Raw genomic sequence first — 22,244 nt, 5'->3', positions numbered from 1 at the left:
TCCCTCACAAAAGACTTGGGGTAAACAAACAAAAAATTCATAAGAAACCTACAATATTTTTATTTAATCTCCCAGTGGGATACACAAATTCCTCTCAGAAGAGTGGGTCAAAGATCTTTTTTAAAGCTATTGTCTGTAACAATAGAAAACTCTCTCCTTAAAAAAATTATGATGTGCAGGTGAATAGAATATGGAATTGAATGAATTGTTTAAATGATTATTTCTCACTAATAAGTGCTTTACTATTGATAGGCAAGTACATTCAAATATGAGCCCTTTTGTACTTTTACTGAACCCCACAGAATGTTAAGAAGAGGGAAATTTAGGAGTGATTTCTTTCTAGTCCAGACTGCAGTGAAAGTCAGGTCAGATGATTAAAAAAAGCTTCTTCTTGGCCGATATTTTTCAGAACCCTCCACTGACACATCCATGACATCATTAGTAATTCAGAGCGCACATTTAAAAGACATTGAGGTGTATAATGTGTGAATTTGTTTTTATTATTTATTCCATTATTTGAGATTTATGCAAAATGTCTTTACAACTTAAAAGAAGATATATTAAGCACACAATAAAGAAGATAAACAGAAAAGTTATTTCATTCATTATCATTAAAATATGGTGAATCCAGTTACCACATTTCTTAAAAGGGACACATTCATTGTTGGGCTATTGATCAATGTTCATATTTATTAATCATTTATCATGACCAGCCATCAATGATTGGTTTAATCCAAACTGAAAAACATTAAGCTAGGATGAATGTGATTTGGGCCTGTTAAGTAAGCAGAAATGTCAAAAATAAAATGCTCAAATAAACAGGCAGAATATTACTTTTACAATTCAATAAAGATTTATTAATAATTGTATTAAATGTTTGAATTTTTAAATGTTGGTAAAATATCTCTTGACAATGTTTATTTGGTTGGGAAGCTCTGACTTAAAGAAAAAATATGAAATGAAAACAAAACCAGACTAATAAGTGCACTTTATTTCTGAAACAAACTTCGTTTTACAGACACAGTCCACCATTAGAATATGATTTACATAATATTTACATCACTGGGATAAAAGGCTTGGCATGTAATATTATTTAATTTGATTACAGTTCATTCCAAACATATTATCTTTTATAAGCTTTTAATAATAATTAAATGTTATGTTGCATTAATGTTGCATTTATAATGCAACTTAATACAGTATACATGCTCTAGTGATATAATATGTGAGGTTATTCAAGCATTTTGGTCAGTTTTTGTAATTCTAAATTATATTTAGAAATTATATTTGAGTTTATTTATAAGTTTGTTTGTTTTTTTCATGATCTACTCATACATTTTGGTCATATGGATTTTGGAACGAAGCCGATGTTTCATGCAAATGAATGGTGTCAATTTAAAATAGTCTATGCTAATTTGAATCCTTTGGTTGACTTGTCTCTCACCTTACAAAAACCTGAATGCAGGTGGTTTGGCTATGCTACATTGCCACAAGACATGAATGTGTGTGTGCATCATGGCCAAAGTTTCTATGATGGACTCTATAAATCCACCCCAAATCCTACCAGAATAAAGCAAGAAGTTCACAAGTTTCAGCTACTAAATTCAACTAATCATAACTTGCTTAACTTGTGTTGAAGGTATCGCCGAAAGTTAACAATCAGATTCTCCAAATCAAAGCCCACTTCGAACTCTGGCTTTTTTTCAAACACAAGAACAGCCAGTAGTATGATTAGAAAGGCTGTCATTCCCCAGATCTGGTGGGTCTTGTCTGTCACAGGGTCAGTGTAGATGAAACTGTGTGTATATTCACCAATGTTGGGTACTGGGTAAGCAGAGTGATCCTTCTCATTTAAGAACCACTCCACAGGCACAGAGAACACCTCGCTCACTTCATCTGGGTTTGGGCTTGCTTGGAAGGAGTCGCTGATAAAAGCCACCACTGGGGTCACCAAAAGACCTCTCTGTGAAGAATATTGAGAAAGGAGAAGCAAGGCTTTTCCGTTAGCTAATGAGTTCTGAAATGATCCTATAAAGTAAGGACATTGTAAACAGACATGGGCAATGAAATGAGGTCTGAAGCTGGTTTTTGAAGCTGAAAGGTGTTTGGATGTTTGTTCATGTGCTATTTGTGTTTATTGCCATTTACAAGAATTATTGTATAATGAAATTCCAATTAGACTCATCAATATGTCTATATTAACTTTGGGTACTGGTTACCCACAACGCTGTTCAACCACTTGCTGACTGTGCCACCATTTCTCCATCTAAAGACAGTGGTAAAGCAGAGCTTTAGTCCTTTAGCCTATACTCTTCATTCATACTCTTTGCTTGACCAGATCAACTTCCCAAGTTTACAACTGCATGCTCATATTGCTATTTATGCCCTCAGGCTCATGTTCTCATAGATTGTAAACTAGATGGGCTGCGTCAATGCCATAAATCAGCAGAAAATTGTTTTATATCTGCACTGCAAACTGAAACAGAGTTCAATGTTTCCTGTTGCCACTATTTCTGCATTTTGGATTTCCCTTTATGACTGAAACGTGGTGTGACAAAAGAAGCTCTTGCTTAACAGTGAAAGCTGGCATTTTATCCCAGGAGTTTCTCATTTTAAACAATATTATAACCGTGCTAGTTCCTAATTATTTGGCAATAGTTGAATTAAAGGTCACTGTATACTGATATAGGTGTATCAAATAAATGCTGCTTCTTAAATTAGATCATTATATTACTGCTATGCATGATGTTTTGATGATTTGTGCTGAGTCAATTTACCTGATTCAACAGTGGACAAAGTCTGCAAACCACTTCTACTCCATCAGGAGGAAGGCTGATCTCTTCCAGCGCCTCCCTCAGCGCGGTGTCAATTTCATCCTGATCATGTGGATCGGATTTCCCCCCCGGAAAACACACCTCTCCGGGATTGTGTTTGAGCTGAGAAGAGAAGCAGAAGAGAGTTAACCTGCACAGCAATTTATGATCTCATTAGTTCAACAGAGTATTAGATTATTATAGAGTCTTGACCGAATACATTTATGTGACTTCAATACAAACATCTACCTTAGTTATTTAAAGAACAGAACAGAAAAAGAATAATAAACAGAATTGTAAGCTAATATTTAATAAATCTGACTTACTAACAGATTATGGGGTATTAAATATTAAGTTGAAAAAGCAATAACATCTGGAAATAAGATCATTTATCACATTTACAGGATGATATGTTGAAAAGTAAAAAAGAATTCTATAAAAATTCATACAAAGTCTGAAATATGCATTCTAGCCAAACAAATTACGTAACATCTTCAAATTTGTAATGAATACAAAATAGTGAGGTATTAAGTCCAAAATAACAAGGCGAAATAACACACGGTTTGGAAATAAAGATTAAATTAAAATAACGTGGTTGAACGTATGTTGAATTAACCGTCGTAATAACGATGTTGAAAGAGTTGTTAGGTGTTTAAAGATTGTCTTGATAAAATGATCTTGAAGTTGATTATTGAGAAAATATACCAAAATTACGAGTTACTTCGTAATAATGACTACATTTTCTGAAATATTGAGTTAAATATATTGTCGAAATATTGACAAAATATACCGAAGTAACAAGTTAATGCCATGATACAGCACCCTCTGGCGCACAGAAGGTTAAGGGCCTTGCTCGAGGGCCCAAAGGTGCATTTTGGTGATGCTGGTGTTTGAACCCTGACCTTCAGGTCAGTAACTCAGAACTTTAATTATTGAACTACCACTTAATAATCTACCAAAATAACTATAATATACTAAAATAACGAGTTAATCTGAAATAATGACAAAATACACCCAAATACGTTATAGAAAATAAACTTTCTTTTCGGCTTCTCCCGTTAGGGGTCGCCACAGCGGATCCTCCGCACGTTTGATTTGGCACATGTTTTACGCTGGATGCCATTCCTAACGCAACCCTCCCCAATTTATCCGGGCTTGGGACCGGCACTAAGAGTGGCTGGGGATGGTTCCCTGACCGGGAATCGAACCCGGGTCGCAGCGGTGGGAGCGCTGCATCTTAACCACTAGACCACCAGGGGACCTTTAAATACGTTATAGAAAATAAAAATATTTTCTATAACGTTATTTTCTAAATATTTTCTATAACGTTATTTTCTATGACTATATTGTCTATATTTTCTATAATATTTTCTATAACGCAATATAAAAATATATTGTTATATATTCCCTTTTTTCTATTATTAAGTTTTTTTTTTAACTTTTATTTTCTAAATACGTTATAGAAAATAAAAGTAAAAAAAAAACTTAATAATAGAAAAAAGGGAATATATAACAATTAATGATTTAATGTCAGATAACAAGTTACTAATGACAATGTGCTGAAACAAGTCAAGAGAAATTACACTATTTTCTTGAAATAACGACTTAATAAGTGGGCTACAGTACAGAGTAGTGATGGGAAGATCGGAGCATCAAAACGAATGATTTTTTATTCGTCGTCCTGATCAAGTCGTTCCTTTGAACAGAAATCAAATAATATGTTAAATTTTCAATAATCAGATTGTTAGATTTTGCTATGCTTTGCTCATGCGACCGACTTTAAGACGACTCGTTCTTCTGAGTCACATTAAAAACTCGTTTAAAATGAACGAATTGTTCATGAACGACCCTTCACTAGTCCAGAGGAGATCACAGTGCACTCACTTGAGTAGAGCGCACAGTCAAGAGCACGTGGACCCGACCCTCTCTCACGAACAGGGGGATCAGGACTGACGCTTTTGGAAAAGAGGACACGTGTGAAAACTCGTCTCCGATGTCGTGTTTCTTTAACGACCTTATAACATTCGCCTTCGCGTCCATATCAGCTGCTCACCTGGCTGCTGTCAAACATGGTTTCAGGATTCCTACACACCTGTAGTCACAGGCTGACTTCCGCATTATACACGATGGTTAAATTGTATTGGTCGCTAACCGACACGTCACTAAACAGCAGGCAGTAGTAGGCGTGGCTAAAGCCGTTTCTTTTTATCATTCGTAATTTATTCATACGGACAGAATTGGCTCAAGGTCAGCATAAAAGGGACCCGGAAGTAAAAGCTGTACAGTGTATTATGTGAAGTGTAGTGTGTTGTTTTTTAAACTAAATCTTTACAATTATGATCACCACCTGCATACATCATCTCGAGCAGAAGCATCAATATAAATCTCATAAACTGAACCAAGTTTTTCTCTGCATTTTTGTGCTTTTTTCCCCCCATACATTACTGTTTCCCTGGACATTTGAAATGGAGGCAAATTGTGTGTTTTTGTACAAATTCTACAGGAAATAAAATGGATGAATGGTTAATGAAAAAGCATAACAACTTTTTAAAACAGTTTTGACTGATCTTTCCTCACAATGTCCAGCCTTTCTTAAAAAGTCTTGAAAATGTCCTTGTAAGTGTATCTTTTACCAAATCAATTTCTTCTTCTTGGTCAACCATTGTGTAATGAAAAAAAAAAAAACAGCTATAAAGTATACACAAATATATTCAAATTGTAGCAACAGTTTGCTACAGATGTGGTTTGTTAGCTCTGACTTGTGCACTCTCAGCCAAACAACTGACATGAAATTGCATATGTTATTGTATGCCTTCTAGATGGCCTTTGGTTCTCCAACTCAAAATTCGATTGTTTAAACAATTGCTTCATGCAACATGTACTTTACACAACAGGTGCCTGTACTGCTGATTTTCAAGGCTTTGTGGAAGATTTTGTCCCTGTGATGGCTAAAATATGATTGGATAGACACTTTAACCTAATCAGAGACAACAGGAAACAAGAAGAGAAACACTATGAAAAGAAAATAATGGACTGTTGGGAATCATTTAATACACATTTATAAAAAAATTTAACTGTAAGTCAGTGAATTCGACTCAGAGAAGGCATTGCTAATTGTGACAGCCCACTACTGTGATAAATACAATATTCTAAAGTACATATATAATACACATAATATGTATATAATGCATATAATGCATATAATTCGTAAAATATGTGGTTATTAGAACCACAACTAGTGACATTTAAGACAGTTGCTATTATTTATTTAGGTAATTAGAGATGCCAAATGAGAATACAAATTATTAAAAGTAGGTTAACAACAAGAAGTTTACAGCAGGGTTATACTAGATAAACAGTCAAAATTACAGTCAAAATTGTATATAAATCACTGTAAAGTGTAGAATGTGAGGAAGCTGTCAGCAGCACCTGTGACCAGACGCACACTTTCTCACTTAGAGGCTGAAAACTCTGGAAGGAACACGTCAGGGTTAATAATCTGCTACTGTTCAAAAGAGTGGCTTGGCACCTAAAAAATATAGCTATTTCACCAGTCAGTGGATGCACCCTGCATACCTGTATAATGAGAGGGAAATATATTGGTGTTGTCCTTTTGCTTCTGATATTAGAATGGGATTGTGGGAAAGCAATTAAAAACTTGCAGCCTGGAGTGTCTGACCAGGAGCTGTTCTGGGGAGCGGACCAGTACGACTTTGCCGTTGTGGTGCCTGCGTCAGACCTTGAGTGCTTCTGGCATTTTGCACACCAAGGCGAACAATTCTATCTCAACTTCATGGTAATATGTAGCAGAATCTTTTCTTTTTTTTTTGCATGTGAGTAAAATTGTAGCTGTAGGTTTTATGGTTTTCAGGTAAGAAAGAAATTATAGATTGAATCAGAATATAAATACTTTTTTTTATTGATAATGTATATAATTATACATATTAAGTTATATATTAAGTAAAATTAAATGTCACATGTAAAAAAACATTTTATTGCACTAAAATTATTGCACATCGTAGATCATGCATAGTATGAGCGCAAAGTAAAGAAAGCACATGGAACAGTTTCAGCCACCATATGACTATTCACTGTTGTAGGCCTAAGGCACACTAAACACCTAACAACTTAGAGAATTATCTAAGTGTCGTTTAACCTAATTCTAAACAACCACATCTTTAACACATTTGTGAGTTCCACAAATATATATTACAATATGTTACTAGAAAACCTGTCTGTTTATAATACAGGTTCGAGGTCAGTTGTTGGAAAGTTTAGGTGTGTTTCTCGAGAACAATGTTATGTATACAGGTTTTGCTTGTATAATTGTATTTCTCTTATCTTACATTTATAATCATCCTTTCATATATTATGTCTTATGTGAATTGAACATAGCTGGGCAGTTCAGATTGTTCAGTTCAACCATATTAACATAAGTAAATAGAATTACTGTCTTGGGTGTTGGGTAAAATTACATAAGTACAGCTTTAGTAAGACTTTATCTAATGCTTGTCTTATCCTAAGACCCTTTAGGTTTAAAACTTGAATTTGACATTTACATTCAATAGTTTTTTTTTTTTTTTAACATTTATGAAATTAATTGTTATACATTAATGGCTTCACCTTTATTTATGTACACAAATATGTTGATATCTGTGTGGAAGTATATGTAGGTAAAATGGTTATTTTTATCAAGCCTTTTTTGTCCATTACCATTTTGTCCAAGGTTATCATTAGTGCATGTCAGTAAATAAGCCCTGTACATATGTTACGTGTGTACAGGTCCAGTGGGTGACAGGAGTAGGTGTTGACAGACACCTGTCAGTTACTGTAAATGCTCCCAGTGGTCTTATTGTGGGCTCAGTAGACGATGTCACAGGGGATATAACCTTCAATGCTAAAGAAACTGGTGAGTTGAAGATATAGTTTTTTTTTTCTTATGACTGATTTACAGTCCTTATCTTTATGTTTTTGAACTGTAAATACTGTAAGATAATAAAGTACAGACATACACTTGTCTTTGACACATTTTTTGCCAACTGCCTAAATTCTGCACTACTTTGTAATGACTGTATGAAATATATGTATAAAAAAATGGATTTTTATGGTGCCTTTTAGTTATTTATAGTTTGTTTATTTATTTATTTTTAAAGTTTTCTTTTTTCTTGTACATTCACAGGCTTTTATCAGATGTGCTTTAGCAACTTCCACAACCGCTTTGGCAGCATGCAGGTCTTCATGAACTTTGGGGTGTACTACCAGGATTCAAAGGACTCCAAGAACGATGATAATAGAAAAGAGTTGAACAATACATTAGATACCATTCAGGTAAAATACTAATCATGAACTGCAATATCTAACATATAAAATTAAATTGTTGTCTATGCTTCTTAGATTTTGAGCAAACATGTAGACATTATACAGATTTTTTGTTTGAAATGTATGCTTTTTTCCCCAACTGAAAACATGCTGGATGTCTATGCAGGACAGCTCCTCCCGACTGCAGATTTCTGTGTTCCACATGTGGCGCTACTATAGCATTGAGCGCATGAGGAGAGCAACCGATTACTACCTGCTCCAGTCCAACTCTAACTACGTCAGCAATTGGTCGGCCATGCTGAGTTTCCTGATTATACTGGCTGGATTCTTGCAGCTCTACTTCCTCAAAAGGCTTTTCAACACAAAGCAGACCACAGAGACTGAAAAACCCTGCTGATGATCTGCTGTTTACAATGATGGTAATCAAATATCTGAGAACACAAAGAATATGATTAGGGTTATGAAATTCCCCACTGTCTTCCTGTACTATTCTTTCATAGTCAATATAATGTCAGTGGATAAAGCAAATAAAGCTCGCAAGTGCTTTTTAATTTCTTGAGTTTTTTTTACAGTTTATGGCAAAAGGGCAAAATGAAGAAGAATTTATCCGAATACATAGTCACCAAATGTTTACCTCACTTTAGTTAGGTGAATAAAGACACTTTCTAACATCATATTCTTTTAAGTAAAAAAAAAAAAATTACTGATGCACTCATGTTCTTATCGTAAAAAGGTGATGTGGGCCACAATAATATGTTAGCCAATTGATCATACATTGATTTTTTACTTGCTCATTGACATTTATTACTGAATTCTTTATGATTAATAGGTTGCTGTATATAAATAATTATAAGAAAAATAATAATTAAATATTAATCCATGCAGCAATAAAATAAGCAAAGAAAAAATTGGACTTGAGTAAGACCACCTGTTCATATTTCATATTCATATTTTAAACATTCATACATGACAAAGAAATGTAATTTATATTGGGCTGTCTAAATTAACTGACGCAAATTAATTTTAAACGCACTAATTTTATCATTGCATTATTTCTGTTTGCCAATTTTGATTAAAAACATAAATAAATTAATATAAAAGGGCAAAATTAAAACCTTTAATGCAACACACATCGATTCACATCATTTTCTTACTTATATATATATATATATATATATATATATATATATATATATATATATATATATATATATATATATATATATATATATATATATATATAAAAATAAACCTTCACTAAAAAATTTGTTTTAATCAATATCATTTGTTTTACTGATGTGCCAAGTCTCAAATTAAGCACCAAAATCCACAATAATGCACACATCCGGCAATAAAAACCATCCGTGTGGAAATAATAGCTTGTTTGGAGTTTGGTGTCTTGATGATTTACGTAATTTAAAACACCATAATTACTTTAAAATCTTTACAAGAATATTTGGTCTTTATTCTCTATGCTGAGTTTGGTTTCACTCACAATAAACATACATTTGCATAAATTATCCATATTCGTGCTTGCCCATGTTGAGTAGAGTATTAAAAATTTTCAAAAGTATAATTTAAAGTACATGTAGAACAGATAATCACGAGTTAACTCATGACAATTATGCGATTAATTAATAATTAAATATTTTAATCGGTTGACAGCTCTAAATTAATACTACATAAGACATTGTATTATAATTTGTAGATATTCTATATTAGAGTTGTGTTATTCTAATTTATGACACCAAATTTTCCCCTCATTTAGCTGAATAAAGACTCCTTTTAACTTCATATATTTTTTATAAAAAAATACATGCATCTGAAAGTTTGTGAACACTTGACATCACACCATATGTACTTTTTTTTAACATCCCAGATTTATTCCACTTTTGCTGTTATATTAAGCTTTACTCTTCTTTGAAGGATATACACAAGATTTTTGAGTATTAGTGAGGTCGGGCACTTACATTGGGTGAGGAGGCCTTAAGTGAGTTTCAGTTCACCCCAGAGCTGTTCAGTAAGATTGAGATTATGGACATGGGGAGTTATATACATAACATCACGTTGTCAGCACCCTGAGATCAGAATTGAACTGGGAACTCAGGAGCTGTGAGCAGCAACCCTACCCTTTTGCTGATTTTTGTTGTTGATGCTCTGTACTACTGTCACATTGTATAAAAACAATCAAATGTATATTATTTAGTTACAAAATTAATTAATATATGAATTAAAAACAATGTACATTTTCTTTCTTTAATTCAAGACCTTGAGTGATATTAAAGGAACATTGCAAATATATACCATCAAAGTACTTATCTTTTGCGTTTGTTTAAAATCTGAAGACATTCAGCCCATGTTGTACACTACTACATGGCATATTTATCAGGCGCTGCCCTATGTGTCCTTGACGAGTAGCCAGAACAGGAGTTTGAGTGTGTGTGTGTGTGTGTGTGTGTGTGGTAAGATTTGAGACATGCGCTGCATACTTTGTACCATAGTCCTCCTCGTTATTCCTGTTTTGGGACAGTGGGGTGAAAGTATCTCAGATCCAGAAGACGGAGTTGATGAATTTTTTCATGCAGCAGATCACTATGACTTTGCTATTTTGTTGTCTGGTACAGAGTCACACTGCTACTGGCACTTTGCTCGTCAGAATGGCCGCTTTTACCTGACTTATATGGTGAGATTGATTTAGTTTTGTCTTTACATTTATAGACCGTATTGGGTTAATATATATATATTTTTTTTATTTTATTTATTTATTTTTTTGCAGGTTTTTCCGGATTTAGGAACTATAATAAGTGAACAGAGCAATCACCTTGCCTTGTTCTCCTTTTGCTTATCAGTTTTTGTAGCATTGACTTATCTGAAGTGTTTCTCTACCTTAAACAATATAGTCAGAATGTCTAGACATATTTTAATTAGGGAATGGTCTCAAATGCAGTTATTTTATAACTGTTATGGCTGATAGTTTATGCATTCTGTGTGTTTTGGTCATATTAAATGACTGACCTATATTAATATTTTAATTAAATTGAAATAAAATGGTTTTGAAGCGATTATAAAGACACAGTTAAATGGTTTTGTGTTGAATAATGCGTGTCCAGGTTCAGTGGGTGTCAAGGATGACTTCAGACAGACTCGTGGCAGCCTCTATTATCTCTCCCAAAGGCATCCCTCTTTCCTACACTGATAACACTATGGGCCAGATGAACCTTCATGTAAAGGAGACAGGTACAGCAAAGAATTAAGTATGAGCTTAGGACTGGGAGAGAATGTATAATAAAGCAATAAGTTGAGAGAATATTGTTTTATTGTACAGCTTGAATATTTTCTGTCACCTACACTGTCACACATACACTTTTCAGGTTTTTACCAGATGTGTTTTGCCAACTATCACAACCATTTTGGTGAAATGCGAGTATTCCTGAACTTTGGGGTTTTCTATGAAGAGGAAGTCGAGGCCAAAAAGGAGGATGAAATGGACAAGGAAGTTTTTAACAGCACTATTTTCAACATCAAGGTACCTAATTTAATAGAAATGTATTTCTGAAACATACCTTCTGATACCATACATGAACCCATGCTTATGCAATTATCCATCTAGTCTTTCATGTAGCAGCAGAGCAACACAAAGACCCATGCAGATGCAGTCAATGCATCATGATTGGCCAAGTGGATTATTTGCCATAATTAGTTAATGTATGACACAATAGATTGATAGTCTGATCTGAGATTAGACATTGAGATGAATTGGTCAGACATTAAATTTTTACTTGCTCGTAAATATTTATTATTTATTGAATATTTATAAAAGTTTGGGCAGCAATCAAATAAGCAAATCTACAACATGCACACATTTAGGACTTAAGTCAGATAGACTGATAAGAATATACAGTGTATAGCCAACATTTAATTCTTGTTTCACACATATCTGTTCAATATTTTCCTCTTTCTTTCTTTGCGCAGGAAATTTCAACTAAGGTACACATTCGAATTCAGCACATGTGGCGCTTCTATAATGTAGCACGTATGCGCAGAGGGGCTGATTACCTCCTGCTTCAGTTTAAGTCCTACTATGTGAACACATGGTCTGTCCTACAAAGCTTTGTCATTGTCATGGCTGGATATCTACAGCTTTTCTTTGTCAAGAGGTTCTTCAGAACAGAGGACAGACGATGTCGTTGCTGAGAGAAAACAGAGCTGAAACCACAAAATTTGTTTGTTTCCATTTTTTTGACAGAAAAAAAGGAAGGTAGAAAAAGAGACAAAATTGTGGTCGGTCAGGAGCAATGATTAAACTTTGTGGCACAGTGATTCAAGCATGCAGAAAGTTAACAGCTTGTAATATGGGGTAGATGGTTATCATGTTAAACCAAATAGTCAAGATGTGCGATGTGATCAATGAGTAATTGTTAGATGGCTACACAGAGCTAGGTTAAATGTGATGTGTTTCAAGTCAATGTCGGATACTTTAACAAAAATAAACTTGGATACTTTGTTATACATCACTAATTGTGTGTTACAGTTATTTATTTAATTTTTTTTTAAAAGCTATTAGTTTTAGTGTAAAAAAAAAAAAAAAAAAAAAAAACCTGATTTGTTTAAATATGTATTTAGCACAGACTTAGAATCCATTTATTCATTCATTAATTTTCTCCCGCTTATCCGTAATTCGGGTCGCGGGGGCAGCAGTCTAAGCAGGCCCCCGCCTTCGACTGCTGCCCAAACCGTCCCTTACGGTCCCTCCTGCAGGTGGTGAGCCCACGGGAAGGGACTTAGAATCCAAAGTCCACAAATTAAGACTTTTCAAAAGTCATTTTTAAAAAGATATTTTATGAAATAGAAAATCCTCAGCTCAGGTCACAGATTCTGAGAAGATGGTATGCCAGTTCTGGTTTACTTTCACCTACCCAAGACCTGTTAGAAGTTCAATAAGAAAGGGTAAGTAATTTTTACACACACACACACACACACACACACACACACACACACACACACACACACACACACACACACACACACACAGATTTTGGCTGACAGCTTATGAAAACCAAAAATTCAGTATCTCAGAAAATTTGATTACTTAAGACCAATAAATAAATAAATAAATAAAAAGATTTACACAAATGTTGGACTACTGAAAAGTATGAACATGTACAGAACTTAATACTCGGTCATGGCTCCCTTCACATGGATTACTACAGTGGACTGTGAGGCGATCGGTCTGTGACGCTGCTGACGTGTTATGGAAGCCCAGGTTGCTCCGATAGCAGCCTTCAGCTCTTCTACGTTGCGTCTGTTGTCTCATATCTTCCTCTTCACAATACCCCATAGATTCTCCATGAGGTTCAGGTCAGCCGAGTTTGCTGGCCAATCAAGCACAAGGATACCATAGTCCTTAAACCAGGTATTAGTACTTTTGGCAGTGTGGGCAGGTGCCAAGTCCTGTTGGAAATTAAAATCAGCATCTCCATAAAGCTGGTCAGCAGAGTGAAGCATTAAGTGCTCTAAAACCTCCTGGTAGATGGCTGTGCTGACCTTGGACCTGATAAATCACAGTGGACAGACACAGCAGCAGATGAAATGACTCCCCAAACCACCACTGACTGTGCAAACTTTTCACTGGATCTCAAGCAACTTGGGATTCTGTGCCTCTCTTCTTCCAGACTCTGGGGACTTCCCCCATGATTGTGAAGCCTGAGCCTGAGACACCATTTAAAGTCCCAGAAAACCGTTGCAGGTGTTTTAAGGTAGTTAGCTGATTAGAGTGTGACACCACGAGTCTCCAATATCGAACTTTTTCAGAAAATTCACATTTTCTGAGATACTGAATTTTAGGTTTTTAATTGGCTGTAAGCCATAATCATCAAAATTAAAAGAAATAAACACTTTAGCCTGTGTGTGATAAATCTATATAATATACAAGTTTCACTTTTTTTTTTTTTTATACAATAATTCAAAGTTATTGAGATGCACCTGTATGTATGAGGACATGAATATTTGTATTCTTTACACGTCAGGGTGAGTATTTACATTACAGGCAGTAAGCTGACATGCTACATTCAGAGGAAGAGGAGTAGGAGGAGGTAATGAAATAAAGGCGTGGATTTGGTTGTTCTGAAAGAGGGAGTTTCCTGCATTTGCAGAAACTCCAGAAGTGGGTTGAAGTTGAACACAGTAAGTAATGCTCAAAACCTTTCTTATTTTTGTCAATGTGTGTGTCAGATTAAGACATTATGTTTTGTTCTTTTTTCTAATAGCTATTTATTCAGCAGATAAAAGCCTTAATGGTCTTATTTTTTTAGCCATTATTTGTGAAGATGATTCAAATAGTCCAACATGTGCTGGCTTGTTCAGACCGTTTTCACGTTAGAGCTAAGCTGAAGGGCACAGTTTTAACATACTCGTTTGTTGCAAAGGAGGAAACTTAATAGAACATAAATTAATACCTTTTGTTACTGGCATAATAACTTTTTGTTTGCTGTTCTGAGATAGGTTTCACAACCATGGTGGTGGTTATAGTTGTGCAAGCTCAATCTGTGAATGTTTAAGATGTGTTGTTCCAGAGGATTTTTGTTATCAAAGTATAATATTTGACAAATTAAGAATCAAGAAAAATGAATGGCAAGACTGAATTCTGAAAGAAAGACATTTTACTATTCTGTGAGTCGTAACCTAAGCATTATGTTGAAGACAGTGTGTGACTCAACACCTTTAGACAAGTTTCACTTCCTTTTTAAAAGTTAAACATCAAAAGTTCCTTTTTAATGTTTCATAAGTTCAACATTTTAAAACATTTGTGCAAGGTCAGAGATTTGTGTTTTTCTCTGTATCAAAAAAATCCCACTTTAGATGCATGGGGAAGTTTTTTCCTCTTAACAGTGCAAGTAGACAAAAGAACTTGAGCAGAGCACAAGAAGCAAAGCAATTTATGAAGTAGGGCACGAAGGGGTAAAAAACAAATCAAGCCAAGATGGGATCCCCATCTGCAAATAATTCCATAAAGAAGTACCTGGCATCAGACTCAATCATGAGACATGCCTCTGGGTTTCCTGGATTTTCTCATTGGCCCATGTGCATCTAAGCAAGTCTGCTGCATTTATAGTTCATAGGTCTCTCTTTCAGCGATTATTAGAGGTAGTGAACGCAGGTGGAGACTTTTATTATGTGCGTTGTTTGTTTGTTTTGTTGTGCATCATAAGATTTCCTTCTTTTCCATTTTAAAAAGTTTTCATTCAAAAGTCAAGGTTTGTATTATTAAAGGTTTGTAGGGAATAAAGCCAGTCTGAAGGCAAAACCAATATGCAAAGTGAAAAGATAGTCATTGCTTTGTGAAACTGGAACAACCTGGAGATTAAGTCTGCAACCTCACCAGTCTCTTAACTACAGCAATGTCCTTGTCAATTTCAGGCATCATTATCATTCTTAACTCAGTTGTGAATCTTACTATAGTTGTGAATCATTCAGTGATTAAATAGCAGAGTTTCACCACCATCTAATAGAAGAAAGTAATTCTCTTAAATCAGTAGATAAACTAAATACAAACCCAGATGTCAATAATTACAATTAGGAGACACCTCACAGTAAATTATCAAATTAATTATCACGCTACATGTAAACATCAGGAGTCTGTTTTTCAACAAAGCAATTTTATTACAGTTACAGCATTTGGCAGATACCCTTATCTAGAGCGACTTAAATTTATCTCATTCATACAACTGATCAGCTATGTGGTTAAGTGCCTTGCTCAAGGGCCCAAAAGTGGCAGCTTGGTGTGTCCGTGTGTATTCAAAGTACAGTGCCTTAACCACTAATGCCTACCACCTCTCCATCAGGGCTATAAAACATTGTGTCTGACTTAAGTCAGCACAATGTTTTGGCTGTGATTTGTTTAACCTTTAGAATTGTTATCTGAATACACAACCTAATGTCCTGCAAAAGAACCACAAACCATTTTTAGCTTTCCTTCAGAGTTTGTATATCAGTTGTAATGGTTTCAATAACTGGGATATGAATCTAGGACTCTGTGGTCCTCCACTTTTATTATTGCAGCTAAACTGTTGTATCTCCTAGACAGTTCTACTTCACAGTTATTAGCCTCTAACAGTTAAGAAGAACAGTTCTAGCCATATAGAAAGGTTATGATTTAGTTTGAAATGACAGACGGCAATGTGCTGTAAATAAAAAAAATCTGGTACTCGTTTCAACTTAGTATTTCTGAGGAGATCATCATCATCATCACTAACATGAATTTGCAAAATTCCATTCATCAGAAAGGATGTCTTCACAGTATTGTGCAATATCAGATTTTCTCAAAATCAAAAATTCCCACCACATGATACATTTCTAGAGATGTGTGGTTTGTTTTTTCATGTTGAATAATGTCCTTCATTAATTAATCTTCAGTTCCTAAATTTATCCTGAGTGGGGTCATAGGTCATTGCAGGACACCATGCATACACATTCTCACTCAGATCTGTTGGAAACGACCACCGAGATAGGAGACCAAGTGAAACAGTAACTAAAGCACAGGATTAAATTGAGGACACTGGAACAGTGAGGCAAGAACACTATCCACTCTGCTAGATATTGTAAATGTTCTATTTTATTAAAATATAATTTCCATGCTTGATAACTGAAAATTGTATGTTACAAGCACAAAACCTTAACTCTTAAGGTACTTTTGCCTGTATTTCTAATTGACTCTATTATAATGCTTTGTTTAGCTTAGTTCTCTTTTCTTTTTTCCTGTAGCAGTCATGGATTTGGTAGAGCCAATCCTGGCCATAGCAGATAAATTATATGAGCTTTGTGGTGTGGTTAAAGCCAACAAGAAGCGCTGCAAGCGTCTGGCTGAGCGTGTGTTTGCATTGGTTGAGCTGGTCAAAGTTGTGAAGGTTCGTGGTTTGGGCAAATCTCCAGATCCAGTAAAAAGGGGCTTGCTAGAGCTAAAATTAACTTTGGAGTCGGCCGAAAAAGTTGTGAAGAATTATGCCTCATCCAGCTGCATGAAACGCATTGTGAAGGCATTTGATCTTGGTGAGGAGTTTGGGACCTTGAATGACCGTCTGAACGATGCGTCACGGCAGCTGTCGCTGGCTCTGCAAGTGGAACAAAGAGCCAGGATGGATAAGTTATTCGAAGAGGAGAGAAGGAAAAAAGAGGATGAAGATGACAAAAATTTTGACTATGTGGAGCTCCGTATTTGTAAGCAAATATATGGATTTAATTCTTTGTAACTAGCTTAATTTTATTAAACATTTAATTAAAGAATCTTATATTGGTCCAAATTAGTGGACAAGATTAGCGAATGTATGGGACATTCCTGTTCCTGTGTTTTTTTTCTTTACAGTGCTTCAGTCTTTGGCGGATGAGAAGGAAAAGACTAAAGTGACTGTGGATGCCGTGCAAACAACAGTTGAACAAACTCAGAAAGACGTTCAGGACATTAGAGGCATACTGGAATCTTGTAAGTTATTAAGCTGTTGATGTGCTTGCGGCTGGCTGTGAATGTGTGTAGTATGAAGTCACAGAACACTATACAATTTACCTTTATGTGCCTGACAGTGAGAAGACCCAGCATACATTTACAGGACATTAGAGAGATCAGACCTGAGGAGCTGACCTATAGCATTCCCATTCAGCCACTCATGATGTCTGACAATTCTGAATTGTTCAAAGGAGAATATAACAAGTTCACTGTGGCTATCAAGAGATATGCCTATCCAGTGAGCACCAGTCCACAGTAGGTGACATTTACATGAAAGGGAAAATATATATATATATATTATATATTCATTATGATTTACTTTGAAATCGTAACCTGTCTTGGTAAAGTAATATATTTTCTTTATTGTCTGCAGACAATTGAGGAGCATTTTTAATAAGGAAGTGGATACTATGAAACGCTTTGAGTCACCCCACATCCTGAGGATGTTTGGGATCTGTGTCCAGAATGAGAATGGTAAGTAATTAGTGTTATTCTCTCACTGGTCATAATGTTATGTCAAAAGGCTATGCCTGGTTGGTGTATATGGGTTTGCAGGTTGTATTCTAGTTGTGAGCTTTTAAGTTACCCTTCTAGGTTTCCCATGGATTTTTGGTCTGGGTTTTCCAGTTCCTGCTTAATGTAAAAAAAACACACGGTGAGTGAGTATGTAGTGAATTTTTGTGTTCTATCCAGGTTTATTTTTTCTACTGTGTTCCAACACACTTCAGGTCTATCATTGCTCTGACCAGGACAAAGTTTTTACTGAAGATGGTGAATGATGATTCTTTTTTGATGATTTTTTTTTTCCAACAAGATTTTTAAACTAAACGTTTATCCCATAGGAACAAATCCAACCTATCTCATTGTGATGGAGTTCTGTGAGAAGGGCAGTATAAGACAGGTTCTCGACAGTCCCAGCAGACTACCCTGGGACCGAAAAATTCGCATGTGTCTAGATGCAGCACATGGACTATACAGGTACCAACCAGAGGTTAAGCATTTACACAGCATTTATCACACCTGTCATCATTTTTAAGATATTCCTGTTGATGCGAGATATGTGCTGTGAATCCATATAAACTGCTCATGTCTGCTTTTTCCGCTACAGGCTGCATCAGTCAGAAGAGAAGTTTAAAGTACATGGCTGCATCACTAGCAGCAAGTTTCTAGTGGCAGCTGGCTATAGAGTAAAGGTATTGTCATCATGTTCTGTTGTATTGACAATCATTAGGAGTTATGCAGCGACCATTTGTTTTATACCACTTGAATTTAACTTTCTAAAAAAAACTATTCTGGAAAACTTCCTTTAGATAAACAGGACATTGTGTTTAAGTCTCTGTTTATTATACTGTAGGCTAGTTGCCAATAATTGTGTGTATCAAGTGGAGAACTAATGTCTCGAAAAGGAAATTAATATTTAACACTTTTGACCTTGTAAGGACATTTGGCTGGCCTCTAAAGGGGTGTGTGTGTGTGTGTTTGTTTGTTTGTCTCTCAAGCTTGGAGGATTTGAACTGGCAAAAACAGAAATATCCCTAAAGAACTGTAAGGAGGATAAAAAAAGCTCGATGATGTACGTTTCTCCACAGCAGCTGCAAGACATAAATTATCAGTATGACAAAGCCTGTGAAATCTACAGGTAAAGAAACATTTTGGGCAAACACTATCAAACTTAGTCTTATTAATTTATTATACAACAAAAATCAGTAGCCTAATCTGTTGTATGTGCTCTTCATAGTTTCGGTATTGTCCTGTGGGAGATTGCAACACGACAAATCCCTTTTAAAGGCATGTAGAACTGGCAACTAATCACCATGACTTTGTTAATGTTAATAAACCCATTCTTGTATCCCTATTTAAATTTCATTTTCAGGATTTTAATGCGACTTTAGTTTTATTCACCCAGTCTTTTCATCCTGCTTTTATACCCAGATTGCCCTACGTATAGTAAAATCTATAATAAGGTATGTGTGGAAAAGATAATGGAGCCTCTGCCAGATGATTGTCCCAGGCAGTTCAAGGACTTGATTGATGCCTGCCGATCATTTGACCCGTTCCAGAGGCCTTCTGCTGGAGGTACAGGCACATAGAAGTACTTGTATTGTAATATTCGGTATTACTGTTGCATACAGTTAAACTCTCTTGAAGGATAAGTTAACTATCATTGTACGCAATCATAAGAGTAGGATGCAGAATGTGAAGTTGAGAGTCTGTATTTATGGTATCAGGATCAGGTCAACAAATTATTTCAGTTTAGATATCAGCAGTTTTTTTAAAAACCAAATTACATGCAAGCATAGGACACATGAATTTTATTTACAAGGGGAAAAAAAAAACTTTGGGCTCATTCACCCTAAACTTTGTGTTTTTCTCTTTTTCAGTGTTGGTGGACAAGCTCCTTACACTAGCACAGCAGAACGATGAAGACTAAAGCCAAAGCACAGTCATACTCTGCGCAACAGTTGTAGTCACGTGTACAGTTTTGATACAGAAACTACGTTTAGATTGTTTCCTGGCCCTAGCATTTAAACTTCCTGAACATAGTATTTAAAATATATTGCCAGTGCATATAAATTGCTGGGGGGGGGGTTTAATGTGTGATCGCATCTCTGTAATTTGATTGTTGGCATATCCTGTATAAATCTGCAGAATGAATTTAACTCTACATAAACTAATCATTTGATTATTTTCCAATAATAGCAGGCCTCTAAGTGTTTCTTCTTCACCAAATTAACTTACCAATGTCTGTATTAATTTAAGAATGATGTACATTTTATTCATTTTGAGTTGCATCTGATGCTGTGGAAAATCAGTGAGACAAATGATCACTTCCTTATTGACACCTGAGACTCCTTCCTATCTAATATTAACATAGACATCTTTATTTATATTGTGTGTGTGTGTGTGTGTGTGTGTGTGTGTGTGTGTGTGTGTTTATTACTATACCTAGATTATCTGGCACATTTACCATATACGCCCCTGTAAATTAGCTAATATTGTTTCTGTTAAAAATAATTATAAAAAATAAAAACAAATCAACCAACTTTTTCCCATTCAGATCCTAAAGCATTTCCTGCCTCTTATACCAGCACAGTTTGCCAGTCATAGTAATTTGGTATTCATTAGAGGGGGAAAAATAACACCTTTCCATTTGCGTAGAGATATGTGTAATGTAATGAAACTTCTGTAACACTAGTACCTGGAATCACTTAAATGTATATAGTGGTTATACAGTCATTCCCTCACTAATGTTTCCTTTTTTTTTCTCTTCTAAATACATCAATGAAAATCTAGAACGTTATGTGGAAACCGCAAAGTTCTCTGCTTTACCTCTCTGAGAGTAGCAACACTGACACTGGCGACTCCTTTAAAAAAGTGGGGAAAAAAATCTTTATGTAGAGTGACCGTAATACCCATCCCTGTGTCAGGTATTATATGTGTAAAAGTGAACATATTGGAACAAGTGCATTCATGGGTACGAGTGTGTAATTTGAATTACAAACTGGGACTGTATCAGAAATTGATCGAAAAAGAATCTGCGTTTGGCCAACCAATGCGTACCAATGCGTACGAGTGGTGCAGAATAAAAACAACTTTGATTAGTTTTTATTAATGTTCATGCTTTGAGGAGGCAGGAAACCTGGATACAAGAACCATCACACTTAGGGATGTCAGTGATATTTTCCTGGTGACTCAGTCAAGCACGGGACAGCAGGTGTGGAAAAGAAATGAGAAGGTATTTTGTAAATCTTTCTATAAGAAGGAAAAGTTTGTCCCTTTAATAAACTTTTTTCTAATCCGGTCCATCCTCATAATTTCCAATGTAAATCTCAACATCTTCAGCTCTGCTACCTCCAGCTCCACCTCCTGTCTTTTACTCAATGCCACTGGCTCACAACATAGCAGGTCTCACACTTGCAGATACCCTTCTATCACTAATCACTCCTGCCACTCTTCTCCACCCTGTTTGTGCTCTTCTCTTCACTTTCTAACACAATGTCCATTACTCTGCACTATTGACCCCAGGTACTTAAACTCATCCACCTTCAACACATATTCTCCCTGCAACTGCACCACTCCACTGCCCTCCCTCTCATTCACACACACATGTACTCTGTCTTACTCCTACTGACGTTCATTTCCCTTCTCTCCAGCACGTACCTCTACCTCTCCAGGCTCTTTTCAACCTGCTTCCTACTCTCGTAACAAATGACAATCATCCGCAAACATCATAGTCCAGGGAGACTCCTGTGTGACCTCGTCCCTCAACCTGTCCATCACCGCTGCAAACAGGAAAGGGCTAAGAGCTGATCCTTGATGCAATTCAACTTCCACCTTAAACCAGTCTGTCTTTCCTACTGCACACTGCTTTCCTACTTCACTGCTGTCACACTGTCCTTATACATGTCTTGCACCACCCTCACATATTTTTTTTTTTTTTACACAAATGACTTCCTCATACAATACCACAACTACTCTCTTGGCACCCTGTCGTAGGTTTTCTATAAATCCACAAACACACAATGTAACGCCTTCTTCTCCATACTTCTCTATCAACATTCTCAAAGCAAATAATGCGTCCGTAGTGCTCTTCCTCGGCATAAAACATACTGTTG

At 35.7% G+C, this 22,244-nt stretch overlaps 4 protein-coding genes across 7 annotated transcripts; 3 read left to right on the top strand and 1 right to left on the bottom strand.

Annotated features, from left to right (window-relative positions):
• Positions 1–971: 971 nt before the first annotated feature.
• nudt7 (nudix (nucleoside diphosphate linked moiety X)-type motif 7) lies at positions 972–4,952 on the bottom strand. Its single transcript, XM_083561438.1, has 3 exons — positions 4,698–4,952; positions 2,778–2,936; positions 972–1,963 (listed from the first exon to the last, which is right to left on the bottom strand). Exons 1-3 carry the CDS (start codon positions 4,851–4,853, stop codon positions 1,613–1,615), a joined length of 666 nt encoding a protein of 221 aa, XP_083417564.1. The 5' UTR covers positions 4,854–4,952; the 3' UTR covers positions 972–1,612.
• Positions 4,953–6,281: 1,329 nt separating this feature from the next.
• LOC310736490 (transmembrane emp24 domain-containing protein 6-like) lies at positions 6,282–8,683 on the top strand. The gene is made up of 4 exons (XM_083560018.1): positions 6,282–6,609; positions 7,596–7,722; positions 7,993–8,141; positions 8,299–8,683. The coding sequence occupies exons 1-4, from the start codon at positions 6,397–6,399 to the stop codon at positions 8,527–8,529; spliced, it is 720 nt and encodes a 239-aa protein (XP_083416144.1). The 5' UTR covers positions 6,282–6,396; the 3' UTR covers positions 8,530–8,683.
• Positions 8,684–10,555: 1,872 nt separating this feature from the next.
• Positions 10,556–12,639, top strand: LOC310737385 (transmembrane emp24 domain-containing protein 6-like). Its single transcript, XM_083561690.1, has 4 exons — positions 10,556–10,815; positions 11,243–11,369; positions 11,504–11,658; positions 12,105–12,639. Exons 1-4 carry the CDS (start codon positions 10,609–10,611, stop codon positions 12,324–12,326), a joined length of 711 nt encoding a protein of 236 aa, XP_083417816.1. The 5' UTR covers positions 10,556–10,608; the 3' UTR covers positions 12,327–12,639.
• Positions 12,640–14,207: 1,568 nt separating this feature from the next.
• LOC310736500 (mixed lineage kinase domain-like protein) lies at positions 14,208–20,667 on the top strand. 4 transcript variants are annotated; one of them, XM_083560032.1, is made up of 11 exons: positions 14,208–14,315; positions 16,893–17,345; positions 17,491–17,607; positions 17,706–17,883; positions 18,002–18,102; positions 18,471–18,606; positions 18,737–18,821; positions 19,128–19,267; positions 19,367–19,416; positions 19,561–19,704; positions 20,010–20,667. In XM_083560032.1, exons 2-11 carry the CDS (start codon positions 16,898–16,900, stop codon positions 20,057–20,059), a joined length of 1,449 nt encoding a protein of 482 aa, XP_083416158.1. In that variant the 5' UTR covers positions 14,208–14,315; positions 16,893–16,897; the 3' UTR covers positions 20,060–20,667. The 4 variants fall into 4 exon arrangements, with proteins under 4 accessions (XP_083416158.1, XP_083416159.1, XP_083416160.1 ...); XM_083560033.1 differs by having other exon boundaries at positions 14,241–14,315; positions 16,896–17,345; XM_083560034.1 differs by having other exon boundaries at positions 14,292–16,699.
• The last annotated feature ends 1,577 nt before the right edge of the window (positions 20,668–22,244 follow it).

The sequence above is a fragment of the Silurus aristotelis genome, assembly GCF_946808225.1.
Source record: "Silurus aristotelis genome assembly, chromosome: 14".
NCBI lineage: Eukaryota > Metazoa > Chordata > Actinopteri > Siluriformes > Siluridae > Silurus > Silurus aristotelis.
The sequence above is the reverse complement of the archived record's forward strand: the minus strand, read 5'-3'. Positions and strand labels throughout refer to the sequence as shown.